General features: G+C 55.3%; 1 protein-coding gene across 3 annotated transcripts in view; it reads left to right on the top strand.

Moving 5' to 3' along the window:
* Positions 1-17,524, top strand: part of ERI3 (ERI1 exoribonuclease family member 3) — a 128,968-nt gene extending 111,444 nt beyond the window's left edge. For 2 of the 3 annotated variants that reach the window (XM_059478482.1, XM_059478483.1), the window contains exon 8: positions 15,966-17,524. In XM_059478482.1, coding sequence (XP_059334465.1) covers positions 15,966-16,048 — 83 coding nt within the window. In that variant the 3' untranslated portion in view covers positions 16,049-17,524. The remainder of the gene's footprint in view (positions 1-15,965) is intronic. The other variant, XR_009418988.1, reaches the window with a different exon arrangement.
* Positions 17,525-21,703: the final 4,179 nt, after the last annotated feature.

The raw sequence follows: 21,703 nt of genomic DNA, 5'->3' as shown, positions 1-21,703 counted from the left end.
AATTTTGCATGTCTAAGTTAAATGCCAGTGATTGGTGATTATTATAGTGCTCAGCTGGTACTGCAAGAGTGGAAACAGGGGTTTGAGGTCTGGCTGATAGGCAAGAGCCAGTTGTTGTTGGGGAGTGAGTGGGCACACAACTGTGTACCCAGGCCAGGAGTACATGGTGGGAGCTCTGATTTTAGCTTGTGTACCACTGCCTTGAGGCCATGTGTCTGTGCCACTGTCCCTGGGGGTGTAAGATGTGCCTGAGCAGTAACACACAAACCTTGCACAAGCCTTTCTGCTTTGGAAAAGTGTTCTGGGTGAGCTGTTTGCAGCATGTCCACCATGTCCCATGGTGGCTGCCCTCCCTATCCTCCTCCTGCCTTAGCAGCTCCAGCCCATGGCATTCATCCGTGGCAGTCCCTGCAGGGACCAGCTTGCCTGTAGGCTGCAAGGCTTTATCAGATCGGAGAAGAGCCAGAGGTCTTTGTCAGAGATTACTTGTTCTCCTAAACAGTCATGTTACTGAATATGGAATAATCTCCCCTCAACATCCAGCTGGGGGTTTTGTTTCCTTCACCGTGGGCTATCATGTTAACACTCTCTCCTTAAAGCACCTCTGCCAGCTGAGTCACCCACGTGATGCCCATCACCTGACCAGCACGGTGGGCAGGTGCACACCCCACACCACTGCCCACCAAGCTGCCTGCCCCCAGTGTGTTTGGCTGAGCCATGCATGGCTGCCATCCCGTTTTGGCTGTGGTGTTGCCTTCTCCATGCTCCCATTGCCATCCCCCCCAGCTGGTTTCCCTGGCTGGCAGTGGGGAGGTGATTTATGGAGTCCCACATGCACCCGGTGAGTCCGGCTCTCTGTGTTTCAGGGAGATCCATCGCACAGGGAGGGGAGGTCACTGCGTTGCAGGTTTGCTAACCTTGCCCGCTTATTAAAAATGGTAAAAGCCTCCCTCAGGACTCGTGAAGTATAGATCCAAAGAGCTCCATATGCTGTTCCCCTTAATGAGATGTCTGCCTGAAGAGCAATAGCAAAACACACCATCCAGTGCAGGGTCCCTATAGCTAGATGGCCTGGCTGTAAACAGAGCCGTCCGTCTTAATGGGCTATCGTGTAAAAACTTCTCCCAGTCAATAAATCAAAGGGGCTCCATTTATATCATGTGCTGCCTTCGCTATTAGGCTGCCTCTGGATGGCATGTTCTGATACAGAGCTCCCTGGGCCTGCCAGACAAGGCCAGAGGCTCTAATAGGCATTTAATTTAGGCTTCCCGTGCTGATACCCACGCAGAGTTCAGCATCTGGGACTCAGCAGAGGCTCCTTCGTGGTTTGGGGTGGCCCTGCTGTGCAGGAAAGGGCACCGGTGGATCAGCACCTGGCAGGCATCACCTCCCCTGCCCTGCTGGGTAGGAGCCTCTGGTGTGCAGGGAACCAGACCCTCTCTGTGAAGGGGTGTGTGGGTTTGGTGAGCACCCCACTCAGTCGGGAGCAGCAGCCACAGCTTCGCGCAGTTATTTATTTTTCATCCCCTCCCTTGTGCTGCTCAGATGCCACCGGAGGAAGTTCCGCTTCAGCCACCATCCCAGGCAGAGATATTAGTCCTCATTACTAATTAAAGGAAGCAGGAGTAATTGACGGATGGTGGATGGCAGGGGAGCCAGTGTGATGAACAGCCCCTGTCCCTGTGCCGGGGACGCATGCTGAGCGCTACCTGTTAGCTACAAATAAACAAACCTGATAAATAATAAATAGTTTGAGAAGAGTGGGAAAGCATTATTTAAATTAATAGGGATTAGAGGGAGAGGTCTGAAAGAGCATTCCTCCAGATGAGCTATCCGTGGACAGACAGGGACTCATTTGTTGCAGACTGGAGTAAACAAGGAGAAGGGGAGGATTCATCACAGCAGGGCCTCGCAGCGCTTCTAGGGCTGGCAGCAGCGTGGCTGTACTTCTCCTGGCCAGCCCTGCATCAGGGTGTGCCTGCTGCCTCACCCGTGTCACTGTGTTGTCACCCCTGGTGCCAGCCTGAGGCACTGGGTGCTCTCAGGGAGTCGGGGTGCTGCAGCAGAGCACTGGGTAGCGGATGCTGGGCTCTGCCAGCACCCAGAGCCCCACACCACGGCAGGGCACCTGCGAGTTTTCCCAGGCAGCTGGATGGCTGCCTGCAGCCTGCCTCCACCCAGGCACTCCCTGTCGGCCACGGGTTGGTCCCAGCCGGCGAATCCGGCTGCAGGGGGGTCTCTCCTCACGCCCTGACATTTGGATACCGCCCTACCCGCTCAGGGCAGGAGGCTGGGGCGGTGGAGGAAGGAGGAATGCTGCGGGAGGCGGGGGAAAGAGGGGAGGACCGGCGCTCTGCTCGCTATCACATCTACTCCATCTTATCGCCACAGTAATTTGATGATAAAAAATAATCCGAGGCTGGAAAGGAAACATGTGTAGTGGAGTAAAGATTGAATGTAGGTGGATTGTGCCCTGGGGCGGCGGCGGAGATAGAAGGAAATGTCCTTCTGTTTGACATACTGCCGAGCCGCAGCCGTGCCCCCGCCTCGCCTGGCCCTGCCCGAGGCACGGGGAGCCCCTGGGCCATGTGTCGGGCAGCACGGTGCCTGTTGCGGCCCCCCGACACCTCTGCCCTCCATCTGCGCCTCCTGTGACCCCCGGTACCCTGTGGGGTGCTGCCCTCCACCCTTCCACCCCACAGCTCGTTCCCAGCACACTTTGGTTATTTTTTTCCCCTTTGGTTATGCTTCACAACTCATTTTATCAGCTGTCAGTAACCAAATGTCTTTTTTAAGGAGTGGGTTATAGCCACTAATGTACTGAATGCTATTGCACTGGCTGCAGTTAGTGTTCCACGGCTAAATTACTATAATTAATGTTCCACTAGAACTGTTTGTAACAGGCGGCTGCGGGAGCCCCGGGTCTGGGCTTTCACAGCCACTGAATTATCTCTCCTCCCCGGAGAAAGCGCCTCTCACAAAGGGGAGGGACGAGGTCAGCCCCGGGACAGGCAGGCACTCGCCGAGCAAACTCCAGCAGATGAGTGGCCCGGGAGCTGTTCCCGGGGTACAGACCCGCTGTGTCACCCCATCTCGGCCCTGTGCCCCGTGGGAGTGGCAGGGTGTGCGCTGGAATTCCTGTGGGATTGTCAGGGCACTGCTGCATCGCCCTCCGCGATTGCATTTTAAAGATGGAACAGGGTGCCTGGAGAAACGCTTCCGAAACTCGCTAAGGGCAGTCAGCAGAGATGTTTCCCTGTGCCAGGCATGGCACTTCAGCCCACACTGCACACCAAGTCTGCACCCAAAACCATCCCTGCTCTGCCTCTCAGAGAGGCCAGAGGTGCATGGGGAAAAATTTGCTCGGCGGGCACATACACCCCTTGTTTCGCTAAATGCATTGTTCAATACCTGCAACAAACAGATTAGCCGAGGCTTTATCAGGGACAAGAGAAGGGAGAGCAGTGTGATAATGGTTTTCAGCAAATCCTCGGGCTGTCACAGATTAGAGCCGCGGCAGAAGCATTATCAGCCCTTTCCTCCTCTCCCCATCACCTCCCCCTTTGTCTCTTCTCACCATCGGATTTCTCCAGCCAATCTATCCCTGAGAGAGCCGGGCAGATACAAGAAGAAGTCGGTTTCCATCTGATCTGCAATTGGTTTTTCTCGGCAGCCGATCCGTGTCGCGGCATTGATCCGCGGGCCCCCCAGCGCTTGTCACCTTGCGTGTCTGGAGAGGAAGGTGGCCCAAGGAAGGGGGGCTGAGGATGCTTTAAACTTGCTGTGTGCCATTGATCTGCAGGCGGGAGCATGGCCAGGCCAGCCCTGCCAGGCAGGAGGGCACGGGCCACCTGCCCTCATCACAGGTGTTTAAATGGCTGTGACCTTCCTATTAAAGGAGAGGAATGTCTTTGGAAGGCCAGCGGGAGGAGGGGGCCAACCCCAGGCCCTGGGGCAGGTGGTTGGGAGCTGCCCAGCCCTCACCATCTCACCAAGGGACAGCTCAGTGACACTGGCCCTGGGGTGCTGGGAGCCTGTGGGGCACCCTGCTCTCTCAGAGGGGTCTCCCACTGCACCCACATCCCCAGTTCTGCTGCACACCTCTCTGTGCCACACTGCAGCATGGCCTGGCTTGAGAGGGGACCCCTGTCTTGGCTCTGCAGCTTGCCCAAGCCTGTGGGAGAGAAGCTGCCAGGTGGGAGCTGTTGGGTTAACCCCAGTGGGTGGGCAGCTTTCTCAGGAGACCCGAAGCTGCAGAAAGTTGTTTTTTCCTTCTAAAAAAGGAACCCTTGTTGTGGGACACAAGGCTGTATTTTGTCCCAATTACTGCAGGCCCCATCAGGTAGGGGTTTGTTGAAATACCTGTATGCTCAGGAGCCACTGCCCAATGGGCAGGGCAGCAATGCTGTACCAAGCAGGACCCAGCATCTTTGGAGTCAAGCTGGGATGTCCTGTGTGTGCCAGCTGCCCCACCTCTTACCCTTCTGCCAGGTTCCTGCTGGGGTACAGCTGTGGCAGCTCTGCCTTGTCTCTCCTTTTCTGGCTGACCTGAGGGATGGTATGCAGGTGGGTGGGAGGGCAAGAGGGGATATAACAAGTAATGGCCCCAAGTGTGGAAACAGTGTTAATAAAGTGTATTTCACTTTTAATTTTGGCATATAATGTAATGATCTTTTTTAAGGCCCTATCATATTATCTGCATGACTAGATTATTGAGTCTTCATCATCTCCAGATAAATTTATGACCAGGATGATGTTTGGAATTTATTATCAGTCAATAGAGCTCAATACTGTAACAAGGCGTGTAATAAGATATACATATTTAATGATCCGGAGTAAAACAGCCCTGCTAATGGGCAGGATGAGACGGAGGCTGGAGCGTTAATTTCCATCCCCTGCCCCTTTCCTCGGGAGCCTGCACCATTCAGATGGGATGCAGCCCCAGGATTCTGTGTGTTGCCTGAGGTTGGGAGCAGGGACTGGCTCAGGGGGGATAGAGAGGAGCACAGCCCTCATGCTGCTGTGGCTGTGAGCACGTGCCTGCTGCACGTATGCACTCGTGGCAAGGCACATGTACTGCCATCCCTGCAGAGATGTGCAGCTCTGTCTCACACAGCACACAGCTCTCTCACATGGCTTTGCAGGTCTGTCTGACATCCCTGTCTGTGCCAGGTAAGGACTGTCACACATCCACTTTGCAGGTGGCTCTCTCCAGCCCAGCAGTCTGGGCAAGCCTTGCACAAAGCCGCTGCTCCAGCAGATGCTGAGATGGCTGGAAAACCCACAGAATACTTTTATGTTCCAGGGGCAAGCCTGAAATCCTGCCTCTGGGGCAGTGCAGCGCTCTCCAGCTCAACACGGGGAGCAGAGCCGGGGCAGACAGATGCACTCTGTCCACACCACGAGGACATCTCTGGCCCAGCAAAGCCCTTGGTGGGGACACAGTCCCCTGTGGTCTCACAGAGTCCCCTGTGCTCTGGCTCACCTGGCTATCTCCCTGACAGCAGCAGAGCAGGCACAGCCCAGGGAGGCAGCAGGTCTGTGTGCCCAAGCACCCTGGCCCTGTGTGCAGCTTCCTACAGACTGTCATGTTGAACAGGGGGCCATCTCCTTTGCCTGGTTATATTTTGAGCTGCCAGCGCTGATTTTTCCAGCCTTTTGGGATGTTATTAAATTACTTTCCAAGGACTTTTAATAAGCACTTTTGATACCTTTGAAGCGTGCAGCTTTGTGGGAAGATTACAGTCCCGCATCCATCTCGCTGGGAGAGAAACAATGGCAGCAGGGCTGGTGTTTGATCTCTCCTCCAGAAGGCGAGAGAGGGTTTGGGTTAGACAAAGAGGTGAGCTGCTGATTTAGAGCTAATGTTTAAAAATAGGTAGGTCTCCCTCCAAGATAGAGAGACCTGCCCTCCTCTGTGTAATCGCCTGCCTCTGCCTCGCCGGACTTGCAGAAACACAGCTCGCTTTATTTGAAGGCTTCGAGTGCAGCGTCGCAGTTTGATTCTTGGTCCTTTTAAAGCTATAACTAGGCCATCTGACCAAGCTTTAAAGAGCAGGAGAACTTTCCATTAGGACTTGCGACACACTCTTGGCAGCACTGGAATTGCATTCTTGCCTTTTATTTCCTTTCTCTGACATCTCATGTCACTCAGGCAGGAGAAACTCAGCTTTATAAACTCACTCATCTCTACCTTGAAATTTCTCCCTAATTAGGGTCCCAATCCCAGTGAAGGGACTGGATGTCAGGAGCTGGATGTGGAACAGAGCCAGCAGCAGTGGTGGTCAAACCAAACTGTTCCCTGCAGCCCAGGGACCACCTGGTCCCAGCAGCATCAGTCAGGGGTAGGGACACAGCATCTCCCATGTCTGTGCCCACAGCTCCCACACAGGAGAAACAGACCCACCATCCCTGCCATGCCAAGCAGCTGCATGTCTGGCCCCTGTGCTGCCTCAGGCAGGGACCATCAGATGAGTTACAACACCACGAGCACCCAGCTCTGCCAGGCATGCCTTCACTGCAGGGAGAAAAGGTGTCAAGGGAGTCGAATTCCCTTTATCTGTGGATAACTACTGCTGCCTTTAACAGCCTGGAATAAACTAGCCATAAATATCATGATCATAAGTGCTTAGATATGGCAACTTTACACTGAACAGAGGTTTTAACCTTCCCTGTGGAGGATATCCAGCTCTACATCACTGACTGTTTCCATTCAGCTGCACGGCCAAAGACAAGCCCTTGATGAACTGCTCAGAGCAGCTGCACCAGCTACTGGCCACCTCTCAGCCCAGTCTAACCCCAGTCCTTACCCCAGTTTTGGGGTAGGACCTCCCTCCTGCTTTCAGGGCCAGACAAGAGTCCTGCTGCCCTCTCCCCCCACCAGCATTCTTTCCTCCTCCAGGGAATCACCAGCATTGGATCCCTTTACTGGGCTCCTCTGGGGCTCCATCTTCCATTCTCATTCCCACCCACACAGAGGGCCCAAGCCACCAACTTCTGCAGCAACTTGTCAGCATCACCTTGTCCCTGAGCCAGCCCAGGGGTCCCATATCAGCAGGAGGGCAGTTTGCACCCTCCCTGCTCCTTGCCAGTGCCCCACCGTGACTTTATTTTGCATGGCGACTTTGAGAGGAGCTGTAAAACACTCAGACGAGTTAAATAATACACGACAGTGTACGGTATAAATTACAGGAAGCCAGCGGTGGAGCGACATTGTATGCTGAATAAATTAAAGGCTGCGTGACTTACAGGCAGGATTGATCTGCCCAGCATTTTGTTTAGTGACGTGCTTGTCATAAGGGAGAGCTAATTACAGGCATGGAGGCAGCGGCTCCGGCGCTGGGAGCACAGAGCAGGCTGGGCTCACCAATGTCACCGGGTCCCTGCACTTGCAGGATTTGCTCTTTCTGAGGCCAGCCACATGCCAGGCCCCTTAGCTGGATGCCTGCTATTTTCCCAGGGCCATCCAGCACTGTCACAGCCCAGGAAAAGGACTGAGCTGCCACAGGGAGATTACACAGTCAGAAAGTGGGTGTGCTGGTGTGGGGGACACAGGCAGCTGGTGGCTCTGTGGGCTGCCCTGAGCAAGGCCTGGTGTTGGGGCTGCCTCAGCAGCTTAAGGGAAATGGAGATATTCTATCCTGAGCCCATTCTTAATGGAGCAGAGCCATATGGGAGCACATCCTTTGCTCCTGTGGCATTTCTGAGCCCAGAGACTTCACTGCTCTGGGGTACCCAGGACTGGCTGAGAGCTGTGGGGGCTGATTTGGGGACTGAAGAGTACAAAAAGGCAAGTAAAATTCAGAAATTGGGTAGGGATCTTGTAATTGCAGGATGCTGCTGTGAGCCACCAAGGGAAGCGGCAGTCTTCTTCAGGTCCTAGTTTGGACTGGATAATTTTGGGGAAGATGTGCTTTACGCACAGGGATGCTGGACACTGGTGAGAGGCTTGGATCCAGCTGGGTGACTTTAACCACCAAACTTGGAGCTGAGTTTGGATGCTTGTCCTGCTGGGCTCCGGAGCAGGGATGGCTCCTGTGCCAGGAGGTCAGTCTGCATTGCCTGCCCAGCTGAGCGATGCCGTGCAGGCTGTGGGCAGCCCTCGAGGTCCCGGCAGAGGCTGTGCATGGGGCTGGTGGAACGGGGACCTCCCTGGCCTGCTCAAGGGTGCGGGGCTGGAGAGCTCCGTGCTCTGGAGCAGCCTGGGATGCGGGATGGGGATGCGGGATGGGGATGCGGGATGCGGGATGGGGGATGCGGGATGTGGGATGGGGATGCGGGATGGGGATGCAGGATGGGGATGCGGGATGTGGGATGGAGATGCAGGATGGGGATGCAGGATGGGGATGCGGGATGTGGGATGGGGATGCGGGATGGGGATGCAGGATGGGGATGCGGGATGTGGGATGGAGATGCAGGATGGGGATGCAGGATGCGGGATGGGGGATGCGGGATGTGGGATGGGGATGCGGGATGGGGATGCGGGATGCGGGATGGGGGATGCGGGATGCGGGATGCGGGATGTGGGATGGGGATGCGGGATGCAGGATGAGGATGTGGGATGCGGGATGGGGATGCGGGATGGGGATGCAGGATGGGGATGCGGGATGCGCTCCCTCCGGCTCCGGCGGCTCGGCGGATGTCTGTCACTCGCTGGGATTATGAGTAGTGAGTGTAATGCATCGGCGTATGAATAGGGTTGTCTGGCTGATGGTGATGTATCGTTTTTCATTACTGCCTCTCAAGCCCTCCCTGCTTCACGTGTGGAAATTCTATTTATTCCCTAATTTGTAAAAATTCCCTCCTTATCTGATACCAATCAGGGAGGGGTAATTGGCTCTCCAGGGCTAGCGGCTGGGGTCCTGATGAAGAGATATGTGTGTCTGCTCTGGCTGTCCAGGCACCCTGCCCTGCTGCACCAGCGACACGGGCCACAATTAATAATGATTTGCAAATGGCAGACAAGCAATAACGCAGAAAGATGTCCAGCCAGCCTCCTGCCCGCCCCTTAATTTCCTTCTGTAATATAAATGGCACAGGAACGAAAATCCAGCGCTATAAATTCTGAAATTAGTTATTCACCGTAATAAATGGTTCCCTTTTTGGTGCACTGTTCTCCCCATCCTTCTCCCCTGACCCCCCCACTTCCTCCTCCCCTCCCAGCCCCCTTGCCTGCTACCTACTTCATTTGAGTCCTAATATGCAAATGTTGTAATTTAACGGGATGGTGAAGTTGATTTTCATGTTAACTTAATTACTTTGATTTATGAAGGGCTGGGATGTAGACACAGCTCCATCCTTGCCCACCTCCCACCCTCACCCCTCTGCAGTCCTGCTGACCCGCTGCCTCTCTTCCCTTTTCTTCCCTTGGCTGGGTCCTGTTTTCCTCTTCTTCCCAAGTTTAGTGTTTTATTAGCTGCCTTTAAGTGGACATAAGTCCTCGCGACAATCGCATGATGCGGAGGACAAATTCCCCGTCCTGCCTTGTTTAATCGTGCCTGGATAATGGATGTATAATTGACTCATTTGAATGCTTTTGCCTACAGGAGTGCAGAGCATTAAATGTTTGATTGCCTTAATTTCCAAACAGATCATTATCCCCTTCTTACCCGCTCTTAATAAACACTTTATGAGGATTTTTTTTGTAAAGGAAAAAAATCTCCACTCCTCGTACTTCTCTGAAGTGATAAACTCTAATTAAGTCTAATATTTAAAAATATGGTAATGGCGACTTGTTTGAATAAGTGGCCTGCATTTCCATAATTTCATTATTACGTAAAACACGCTAATTATTTGAAGTGTGCTTATTACTAAAAGAGAAATCTCCTTCTAATAAAGATGAAATCGGCTTTTTTCCCTGTATTGCTGTGCACGCCGCTCCCCTGCTCTCCTGGACAGTGAGTGGCCACAGCCAGGAGTGGGGTGATGGCAGCATTCGCTTTGTTTGCTCAGGGAAGGCTGCCAGCCAGGGATGCTGCATGTGCAAGAACAGGCAGAGAGGCTGAAGGGCAGGCTGAGGTCTCTGCACACCCTGGGTCACCCTTGGCCCCAGCAGCATTGGTGCCCTTTGGGCTCATGGCTCCAGGAGTTGTTGGGAACATTGCAAGCTCAGCCCCTGCTGCCCATTCCCTCCAGCAGGGATGCCCCAGCTGTCGTGGTTTGCCCACATGGCCTCGCCTGTGCCAGGCTGTCCAGCAGCCTGTGGGGCTGGAAGGTGTCTCAGCATCTGGGTGTCTTGGCAGTGCAGAGGCCCCAGCCCCTGGGAGAGGGTCAGCATGGTGTGTGCATGATGGGAAGAGTGGTTCCCAGTGCAGAGGATGGGAGGAAGCATCCTGTCTCCCATGGCATGATAGTGACCAGCCTTGGTGACAGAAAGAAAGTGCCCAAGGCAGCAGGTTGATGGTCAAGACTGGTCCCCTTTTGCTGCTCTTCCTACTGATCTGTGAACTGCCAGAGATGGGCCCTCCCTGCTCCAGTGTCCCTGCTGGGGTAAACTGGATTTGGAGGTCTTGCTGACCCCAGTGTGCAAGGAGTAGGACAGGCATCATGTCCCTCTGGGACAGACACAGGTTGAGGGAGGATGAGTATGAATTGTGTCCAACCCCTCTTCAGAAGCTGTGCGGGCGCTCTGTGGCGGGGCAGGCAGGGAGGCACTGGGATGAAGTCAATATAAAACTAATTTTCTTTTCTTCATGAAGAAATGAGGTGTGTGGCAGTAACGTAATTGCAGATAATGAGGTAAGTTATTCTTAATATTCTGCACGTCGCTGTCAGCTCCACCTAATATACCTGCCGGCTGTGCGGGACACGCTCAGCCCCTTGCCCCATGCGCGGGATTATGAGGCCATTAATTTGGGAGCAGCTCGGCAGGACCATCCCTGGCATCCCTGTGGATCCCTGGGAGCTGGGAGCACTTGGTTGTGACACGTCCTTGTCACCACAATGCAGGCATCCTGGTGTCCCCACCTTGCCCAGCGTGTCATGGTGGGGATGGATTCAGATCAGACACAAACTCCCCCCAGCTCCAGTGTGGACACAGTGAGTGACACAAGAGCTCTGTGTGCTGGGAAAATGCTGTCACTCCCTGCGCTGACAGTGACATTCTTGCTCACAGGGAGCAGCACAGCCCACTGCAGGGACACAGCACCCATTAATGATTGCTGGGGACGCCAGCAGCAGTGCCAGACTCTGAGATCTCTGAGGTTCATAGAGCAGCCACTGCTCACAGGGCCACCTGCTGTCACCCAGGGGCGGCGGTGGGGACGCTCCGGGTGGCGGTGGCCGGGCGGGCCTGTTTCCGCTTTGCAGGGAGCTGTTATACAAAGGCAGCAGTGATATTATTCATTAACAGTAATCTGCCATTAGAACATTGACAAATGGCCCCTCGGCGCCTGAGCATCAGTTCTGGTACAGCCCATAAACCATGGGGACAGTTTAAATATGGACCTGCTCAGCTCGGGCCGGGGGTGATCCGTCTTCCCGGCCATAGCACAGGTGCAGTGGGGTTGCCTCCAAATGAGCCCGTTTGGGGGGGCCCTGCAGTCCCTGAGCACCCACAGCCCAGCGGGGCAGCTGCTGGGATGGAAAAGCTCCCTCCGTGCTCCAGAAGCGTCTCGGCCCAGTGCACGGCAGCGCTCAGCCCCTGAGCCCCCGTGTAGAGGTGTCTGTGTGGTTGGTCCTGTGGGGAGGTGGCAGAAATGCTGGCAGGGCAGCACACAGAGCCCCTACCCTCCTCCCCAGTGCCTGGGCTGGTGTGGAGGTGATGCTCTCCTGGAGTGAGCATTGCTGCTCCTGGCAGCCCGATCCAGCAGCTGATGGAATCCTCAAACTCACGCTGGGTTTACAGCAGTGCTGCCATGCAGTGGCTGGTGGGAGGGCACATGCCAGGCAGTCAGCCCAGTGCCATGGGCTGGGGCTTTCTGCTGCCATCTCAGCAGAGGAGTGCAATGGGAATGTCTGTGCCCCTCCAATGACAAGGCAGCCAGCGATGCTGAACGGCCACAAACTCCAGCCTAAACTGAGGAGAGCGTCCTACTGCCCCATGTGTGTGCACGTGTCACTGTCCTTGGCTGTCACTGCAGTGAGAGCTTGGCAGGACATGGAGAGGGCTGAAATGAGGGTGTCAGGCCAGTGTGGTGTCACAGTGGGTAGTGCTGAAACACAGGGGCAGGAGGTTAAAACCTGGTGGGCTAAGCCAGCCAGGGTGAGTGGAGGCTGGGGTGTCACATCACCCCACACTGCACTGGCAACTGGACACAAGGAGAGTCCCTGAGGTAGCCAGCCCTGGAACCCAGCACCTCAGGGCACCTCAACCCCAGCCATCCTGGGCTACTGCACGGGGATATGGGGCGATGCTCGGAAGCAGCACAGCAAGGTGAGGGGCAGGGAGGCAGGGCAGAGCCACTGCTCTGTTTGCATGATAACCCCAGGCTCACCCCTTTCACACACACCGCACAACACCCCTAAATCAATTGCATCTTATTATTACAATATCAATATACAATATTCCTACAATAACACCATTGATTTTCTACTCAGAGGCTGCACCTAAGTCTGTTTTAAAGAGGAGGGAGTTAATAGTGCCCTCATTAAAAATCTATAGATTACCCCCCACCCCAAAAAAAGAAAAAGCAGTTTATATTCATTAGGGCTATTGAATATAAAGTAATATGTTTGTGTAGGACATTGGAGTAATGTGATAATCCGTCCGCATATCAGGGAGAAATCCACTTAGCAACCCTGTCAGCTTGACAAGAAAAATGTGCCCATAAAGTCGGGAATACATTGAGGGAGTGAGCGGGAGGAGAGCGGGGGCGTGCATGCGTGTGTGCGCCTGTGCAGAGCCACGCTGGCCCTCAGCCTGGGACCACCTTCACCCATGGCCCTGCTCAGCCTCGGGGCACAGCTGGGCACCCCTCAGGCCCCTGCAGGTGGCTGGGGCTGGGACACACCCAGTGTGCCAGGGTGGGGATCAAGCTGGGGGGCTCTGCAACCTGCCAGCATCCCCGGCCCCAGGTAGGGGCAACAGACAGGACAGGTTGGTGGGTGCCAGCCTGGGTGCCAGGGCAGCACTGCCACAGCCATGTGCCCCCCAGGAGAGCTGGGCTGGGTGGGGGCTGCAGCGTGGGCAGGGCTGCCTGTGCCCTCCTGCCAGCCTCGGACTCTGCTTGTCCCCTGCCCCGTGGTCACCTCTGCCATGGATTAAGCACTGAAAAGCAGCAGAGCAATCCCGGTCGCGCTCTCTTAGGCTGTCAATTGCCATTTTTGTAATAGAAATTCCTTTCACAAGGTAACGACGGCCAGATTTAGAGGATTTCATATTGTTAATAATTCCCCAAACAGCCATCTGACTGTGTTGTTTTAAAAGCTGCTTAGTTTTTTTGCTTTGGAGTTTATGAAAATCTCCCACTCTAATATCCCGAGAGCCAGCCTATAATTGTGTTATTAAATCAATCGGAGCGGATTACATTGCAAAATCAATAGATGGCTGTAATTGCATATTAGAAAGTTGTTCTGCTGTTGTTGATTTTTTTTTACATGGATAATTATAATAAGAGTGTTTACCTTAGCGCTGATTTGGAATGAGTCTCACTAAATGATGTATGACGAGCTTGGCACACTCGCTGCCAGGGGCCGTGGCATCATTTGGGACAGCAAGGACAGCACTGGCAGCATGGCCATGTGGGTGGCATTGACCCAACAGGGTCCCACCAGTTCTGCAAGGTGGCAGCTCAGAGTTCAGGGTATCTCCCGGCACTGGCGCCTGGCAACAGAGCACACTGGGGTTTTGGGGAAACAAGTGATGGGGTGCAGGAAGCAGACAGCGGTCACAGACGGTGTCCCCAGGGACCAGCTTGGGAGTCCCAGGAGGTGCCATGGGGTCTCACTGCCTGTCTGGCAGCTGCCCAGGTCTCTGTGCAGTTCCCCCTCAGTAATATGGAGCAATAGTCAAGCCTCAGTGCCCACACCAGCTCGGGGAAGGCTGCAGGCTGTGAGGATGGCTGTGGGACACCTGGGGCTGTGCTTTCACATCCAAACTGCTCACTTGCCACCCACCTGCCACAGCTCCAGGACTTGTTTTGCTGTTACTTTTTGGGGGTACCAGGCCAGGGCTGGCTGGGTAGGGGTACTTTGACCTCAGACAGTTTCACTCCTCTTTCCTCCGTTTCCCCAGCTTTCAAGCCACTGTTACCCTGCTAGATCCCAGGGCAGCTGGCTCCAAGGGCTGAGGGCTTTCCAAGGGGCTCAGTTGTCTGGGGGATGAGGTGGAGCAGGTGTTCCTAAGGGCAGTGAGGGAATAGCTTGAGTGGGAACAAGTGACAGCAGCAGGAGCTGGCATTGTGGCTTGGCTGGGCAGGACACCTGTCACCTGCAGGGACCTTGTGCAGCCATTAGTGTCACCTTGGGCAGCAGAGAGGACAGAGGCACAGAGAGATGGGCTCACCTCTGTCCCATGCCAGCCAGTGGGCTGGGGACCCCCCTCCTTTGTTGGGCTGACCTCATGCCCAGCTGCTGTCCCGTTTGGCACACGAGTGACAGGAAGGAATGCCACGAGAGGGTCTCAGGGGACACTCCAGAGGCACGTGGCACTGATGGGAATGTCATCTCTTTCACTGCCAGCCATCAGCCAGGGGCCTGGCAACTCATGGCAGCCCCTCGGGGAGCTGCGCGTGGGGAAAATCCTGAACTTCCAAGAGACGCTGGGGGACAGGAGATGGCTTTGCCAGCGGGTCACTGGGCACAGCGGGGCTGGGCAGTGCTGCTGCTGTGGCAGGGAGCACCCAGGAGGCCGGGCAGCCCCATCCCTGTGGGCAGATGCCTGGCAGCAGGACGGCGCTGCCCGGCTGCGGGGGGCCCTCAATCCGGCACGCGGCACTGTCAGCAGGCAGCCTGCTGTCTCCTAGACAGTGAAATATGGCCACAATTAGCCCGGATACAGTTCAATTATGATAAACAGCGTTTGCACCCTTTAAGCTGTGATTAAAAGGCCTCCTCCCGTTGATAGAGAGACCTAATTTCACATTATTATCGCTGTAGCTTGATTATAAAGCACTCCCTGGATTTACAGTTGGGAGATGGATGTGGAGGCTTCTTTATCATTTACACATCAGTAATGATGCAGCCTTCCCTCCACCACAACATCCATCGAGCAGCAACGGGGAGAGGGGGGCCTTGCCTGCACCCCCCTCCCGGGGCACCCTCTCCCCGTGTCAGCCAGGCCCCGCTGCCACACGCAAGTGGGCAAAGTCACCCTTACGGTAACAGCTTGATAAATGGGCGGGCGGTAATGAAATGGAGACATCAAGGCGTGGGGCGAGGAAGAAAGAGTGGTAATCGGAACGAGTGGAGCTGTCCCGAAACGGAGGGGAGCGGGAAGAAGGATCGCCTCTGCGCCGTGTGCTGTCAAGGGAGAAATTACACATTTACTCTTGCTTTTTCTTAAGGAGACGGCCCTCATAGATCAAAACATGGATTTACAAGCCAATTTTCAACATGAAATATAGACACTAGGAATCAATTTAAGCCTAGCTTCTATTTTAGCAAACGGTGCCTGAGTTTAGTCCCAGGTAAATAACACCAGAGCCTTCCCCTTTCCCATCTGGCTGCTCTGCCACAGCCCAGCACCAGGAGTGGCTGTGGCTTGCCATCCCAGCCAGCTGCCACTTGTCAAACTCTGGTCGGTGAGCATAGGGAGGCACCACGGGCTGGCTCTGGTGGGGACATGGATGACCCCAACCTTCAGGTCCAGGGCATGGATCCATCTCAGGGCAACGCTGGGTCATTCTGGGATGCAGGTGGCCAGTGCTGGGACTGGGAACTCTGCAACCACACCACATCACTGCAAGGTCCTTGGGACAGAGTGCCTGGACTGGAGAGGACACAGCCCAGCATGGATTCGGAACTTGCTCCAGCAACTCTTGTTTGGATCATGCCTCTAACCCATTATCTCTGTGCTTTCTCCTCAGACGACTGCAAGAACATTGCCAACATCATGAAGACACTGGCCCATAGAGGCTTCATCTTCAAGCAGACCTCCAAACCTTTTTGATCCCCGAGGCAAGCCAGGCAAGGGCTGCATGCGCCCGGTGCCGGCAAGGCGGGGAGGACGGGCTCCAGCATTAAAAAAAAAACCCGGCAACCGAGGCCAGAGGAACCGACACAAAAAAAATCTCAATTTCAGCTGTTAACTCCAGTAGAGGTTGTATATATGGGAAGGCAAATCTGTGTAGACCTGATGTGACTCCCTCTCTGGGCTGCTCCGGACATTATGCCATGCTAGCGGACAGCCGCATAGGGCGCTTGCACCACATTTTAGACTCGTAGTTCGTTCTTTTTCTTTGGCTCCTGATTTCCGTCCCTCCCTCCATATCCCACCCCGTCCTCCCTCTCCCACCCCGTAGCCAGAGCATCCCCCATCTCCACCCTGGCATGGGCCATACCCACCTTCCCTTCTTCTTTCTCTTCTCTGGTTTTATGTTTTCAGGCCTCGACAGCTGCTGCAGCGATGCCGGTGTGTGCCTGCACTCGGGCAGCACTCACGGAGGCTCAGTGTGTCCAGACGGCCCCTCGCCCTCCCCGCCAGCTCCCCCGCCTCTTCCCTGAGCGCCTTTTCCCCTTTTTGAGTCAACACTAACCCCTCTCTGACTCCTGTATGTGACAAACGCGATCCGTCTCTTTATGTTCAAGGTGAAGTGCCTGTATTCTCCGCTGCAGAGCCCCTGGCAGCCCCACCGTGGGCTGCAGGGTCCCGGAGGGCTCCCTTCAGTGAGGCAGGGGCCCAGCGGACAGGCGGGCGGCAGGAGGGAGGTGACAGTGTCCGCATGGAGCCCCGTCCCGTCCCCGTTCCGTCTGCTCGTGCCTCTTGCGGGGCTGGGTGGGATGCCCGGCCCCGCCTCGTCCCCGCCGATCAATTCCAGCTCCATGGGGACAGGCCCGCCACAGCGCCGTGTCCGTGTCCGGTGGTGGACGTGCCAGCCCGCGCTGGCCCCCGGCCCACAGGTACCTGAGCGGGGGAGCTGTAAATTGCCCCGGGCCCCTGGGCTGCTCCCCGCCACCCTCCCTCGGTTCCGAGCTGAGGCTCAGCCCCGCCGTGCTGTGCCCCTCACAGGTCCCCGCGGACGCTCAGCAGCAGCTGGCTTGTTGCCTGAGAGAGTTGCCGAGCACATCCCCTCCGGCTGGGTGGGCTCCCGGCTGGCCAGGGCGGTTGGGGGGAGCCGTGGGGCGGGCTGAGGGCGCACGTCCTCTCAGTGTCACCCAGCCCCGGGGCCCTGCTGAATGGAGCCCTCGTCCGGGCACTGACCTGCAGGGAGGCTGCAGCCCCAGGCCCGTGCGTGCATGGCCTGGAGCGAAGCCGGTGACGGCAGCCAGAAGGGCAATACAGGCACTGAACTTGGCGGTACATGACTGCATGGTGTGTGGTGTTCCAGTTAAACCAACCGATAATGCAACCCCAGCATTTTCATTGTCTAGTTATTCCAATCCTTGCTGTAAATGTGCCACATGAATAAAGTTTGGGGGTAAAGGAGCCCGGGCTGTGCCCATGCATGTGCAAGTTTGTATGGGGGGCAGAGGGAGGGGAGTGCTGCTGGGATATGTGGGAGTAGGGTGCTCCCTGGAGTATGGCACATCCATGCTCCCCCTCAAAGGGTTTTGGCTGTAAAAGGATGGTCAAGGTTCCCTGCTGCTGGAGCACTGCCCCACTCTCCAGCATGGGCACTGTGGGTGGGCACCAGCCCCAGCCCCACCTCGGGTTTGCCTGTGCCCCAAGGCAGCTCTGTCCTGAGGATCCCACCAGCCCATCACTGCTGGGCCTTATCCATGGGTGCACCCCATGCAGTTTTCTGCCCAGTGCAGGGTGACAGCCACCACTACCTCCCACTGGCACCTGCCACCCCACTCTGTAGCCTGGCACACCGTACCCACACAGCTGCCAGTGCATTTGGACCATCTTGGCTACAGAATGGAGCCCACGTGGCTCTGCGGGGCCCTGGGGCACCTGCTCTGCCCCATGAGTGCAATGCTATGGGGTGCAGGAGCCATGCCCAGCTGTGCAGGAACTGCCACTGCATCCAGGTGCCCAAGGGACCTGCCCTGTGCCACAGTGCCACTGGGTGACAGGGATGCAAGTGTCGAGCTAGCACCGAGTGGGCAGCTCCCAGAGGCGGGGGCAGTCCAGCCCACTTGCTCCATGCAAAGGTCACGGGGGTTTTACCAGTTCCATCTGTGCAGCCCCTGATCAGCTTTATTGACCCTTTCTCGATGGGAGTAGTATAATTAGTTTTTTATGAAAACTAAGAACTTGGCCTTTGCCCTCTACTCCTGCAGGCGAGAATGTGACTCAGAGGACATTGTCACGGGGGATCGATGATGGCAAGTTACACTTGGAAGGCAGGTGTAGGGGACACAGGGTGGGCAGATGGGCATCAGCCCAGAGCAGGGCTCACAGCCAGGGCCACCAGTGCCTGGCTGGAGGCAGAGCCAGCTCTTTGCATGACAGGAGGGACAGAGCTAATCCAGCAGTGACAGGGGGTGGGATGGCACCCTCACAGGGGATATTACTTCCCTCACATGAACAGGGCTTTAGGATGGTCAGGAGGAAGTGGCTCAGCTCTGTAAGAACTCAGTGGCCCCAGGAGCCCTGACCAAGTAAGCCAGCATGCGCCAAGCCCTAAGGAGCAGGACACTGAGAGAGGGGCAGAACAGCTCTGTGCTTTGGGCAGCTGTGCCAGAGATGCTTGACATCGGACAGGGCAGAGCCTGGAAATGCTCCTCTGCCATCCAGACCTGCTGTGATGTGGCCTGGCAGCAAATCAGGAGGCTGACAGAAAACCAGGGCTCCTCAGAAAACCCACCCCTTTTCTGGGCAGTGCACACCAACACGCCTGAACGAGGCTGGCAAGCTCTGGGGAGCTCCCCTGCACAGAGAAGGTTCAGGGCAGCACCCAGCCCTAGGAAAGCCATTGTCATCAGGTGGGACCTTCCCCAGCCCCATCAGTGCCCTGCAGTGAGACTGCCAGTGCCACACGGACCCTGAGCCATGGCAGGATCAGCACCGGAGCTGGGCTCTGTGTGGGTGCCCCAGGCATGCACAGCTAGCGGGTACCCTTAGGGACACGAGGAGCCAGAGCCCCGGGGCCCCGCGGCACGGCAGGCGGTGCACAGGGACTGCAGTCCGGTGCCTGCTGTGCCCCAGAGCCCTCCCCTGCTCCCAAGGCCTCAGAGCCCCTGCCCCAGCCCGCAGGCACCCAGGGGACGGACAAGGCAGAGCCATCCCTGCCCATCCCTGCCCATCCCGGCTCCCGGCAGGAGAGCAGAGCTCGTCGTGGGAGGCCCCGCTGCCTCCCTGGCGGGAAGCGGCCCCCAGCTCCCGCCGGGCAGACGGCAAACAGAGCATGGAATTTGCACGGCTGAAAGTTAAATACAACACACACACGGATTTCGTCAGAGGCCCTGGCACCGCTGCCTTCGTGGGATCCGATTAACGGGGAAATAAAAGGGCCAGAGAACCCACACAGCAGAGTGAGCAGATGCCCTATAAAAATCAAATACAGGGTAATCAAGGGGACCGAAAGGTACATTTAAAAAAACAAAAACCCACCCTGGAAACAAAGGAGCTGGGCTTTGTGGCTTTCCTGGGAGGGCTGCAGAATTAATGGGGAAGAGCACATGTGTTTGATAATCTTTATATGGCAAAAGACCCATCTTTCAAATATGTCACAAATTCATATTAATCACCTTCCTATTGCCTTCCGTGGCACAGCTATTCCAGTTGCCTCGGGCAAAATTGGGAACTGTCTGGTTAAAAAAAATGTTTTACATTATAATTTACAAGAGCTTACAAGTCTAGTTTCTTTTAATGGAAAGAACGATTAAAAAAAAGAGAAGAATATATATACACCCTGGTATATATACACTATATATATTAAAATATATATATATAAAAGACAGATATTGTAACTCCATCTGGAAAGAGAGAATGTTTGATCTTAACAATGTAACTTCTAGCTTTCAAACAGGCTCAGAAAACAAGAAGTCAGCAGGAGTTCAGATAAAGGAAGCTTAAAAGTCAAATAATTCTGACTCTGAACCCGAGACTTCTTAGACTCAAGGTCCTTTCCTTTACCCATTAATGGGCTGACTTGTGAGCTCAGGAACAAAGTGCTGCAATGTGAGGATTTCTGAGAGTCACTCATTACAGATCACTGAGTGGAGTCTGAGTTGTGGAAATCAAAGGATCCAATCTGGAGTAACTGGCTGAACTTCTGCTTGGAACTAATTTGTTCCGAGTTCGGCTCACCTTTCACCTCCCAAAGGCCCCGAGTAAAGTCCCCACCGGGGTCAGCCTCAAACAGCACTGGGGGGATCCCAGCTCAGCTTTAATGGTCAGCAATGGGCACTGCAGCCCCTGGGGGAGCGTGAACAAGAACCAGGGGAGCAGGAAAGTGCTGGACACAGCAGGGCAGGACAGCACCAGGCTTCCCACTGCCCCAGGGGCTCTGAGACAGATGCCTGTCCCAGCCTGGCTAACACACCCTGCTGCCATGTCCCCCATCCCCACTGCTGGCCAAGCGGGCTGGTGGCAGACAGCTGCTGACAAAACCAGTACCTCAAAAGACCCTGGTGTGCCTTTGCCCATTCATTCCAATTCCTGGAAAGGAATCCAGACATGCCAGGCAGCGCTCAGGACTCAGGACTCCTAGTCCTATTCCTGGCTTTGCCACTCACTCCCTCCAACATCTGGAGCAAGATACTTCTCTCCAGGGAAACAAATCTGGCTTCAGGGGAGCAGCTGGTTTGGAGACTGAACTAACCCATGCTTAATCCAACGTGTGGAGTGCCATGGACAGGCAGTGCTAGACAGCACAAAGGGATTCTCCAACTCAGAGGAATTTGAAGGAGGGAGATTAAATGATTCTCCCAAAGGCCCTGGCAGCTCAATGGCAAAGCACACGCTGGAACTCCGGAGTTCAAGGCTGGCATGGCAGGGCGAAACCACTGCAGCAGGACAAGGGCAGGTGTCGTGGCCAAGCACCCATGGCTGCAGGAGGAGAGGGAAGGAAGGGCCATCCACACCATGTCCTGGCCCTGCTGTCCCCACCACAGCCTGGGACACCTTGGGGCCCTCACTGTGCAGGGTGGGGACACATGCATGCACCCACCAGCCATTCCCCTTCTCAGTGCTGACCAAGCCCAACCATCTTCCAGAGGCAAATTTCAGCCACAATGCTGGACAAGAGGCACTGGAGCTGCATCTGCCAGCTTTTGGCAGGGCAGGAAGGATCACCAGGACATGACCTCTACTCAGCTCAGCCTGTCTTGGGAAAAGCTGGCTGTGGGCTGCAGGGTGTTGATCTCTCTCCCACCACCACATAGCCCAACAATCATAGAAAGGTTCAGGGTAAGCACACTGCCAAGCCCTGCCTGACTCTCCAAACATATCTGAACCAGGCAGAACATGGTACAGCAGCCCCATTCTCTTCCTCTCCAAAATACCCCTCCAGCTGGGATGTAATTTCCCCCCCCTCAAAAGGTAGCAAAAAATGGTCACAGTGTGAATGTGCTTGACCTTTTGTCTTGGACTAATCTAATTGTGTCGTCTTTGTGTAATCAGCCGGTAAAGGTCAGTGCTGTATTTAACATGGGGGCCCTTTAGGTACTGAATTTGCCTTGCAGTGAATTAACTTGATTATATTTCTTTCAAATA

Source organism: Ammospiza nelsoni, chromosome 9 (genome assembly GCF_027579445.1).
Source record: "Ammospiza nelsoni isolate bAmmNel1 chromosome 9, bAmmNel1.pri, whole genome shotgun sequence".
In the NCBI taxonomy this organism is placed as follows: Eukaryota; Metazoa; Chordata; class Aves; order Passeriformes; family Passerellidae; genus Ammospiza; species Ammospiza nelsoni.
This window is presented reverse-complemented; position numbering and strand designations above follow the sequence as displayed.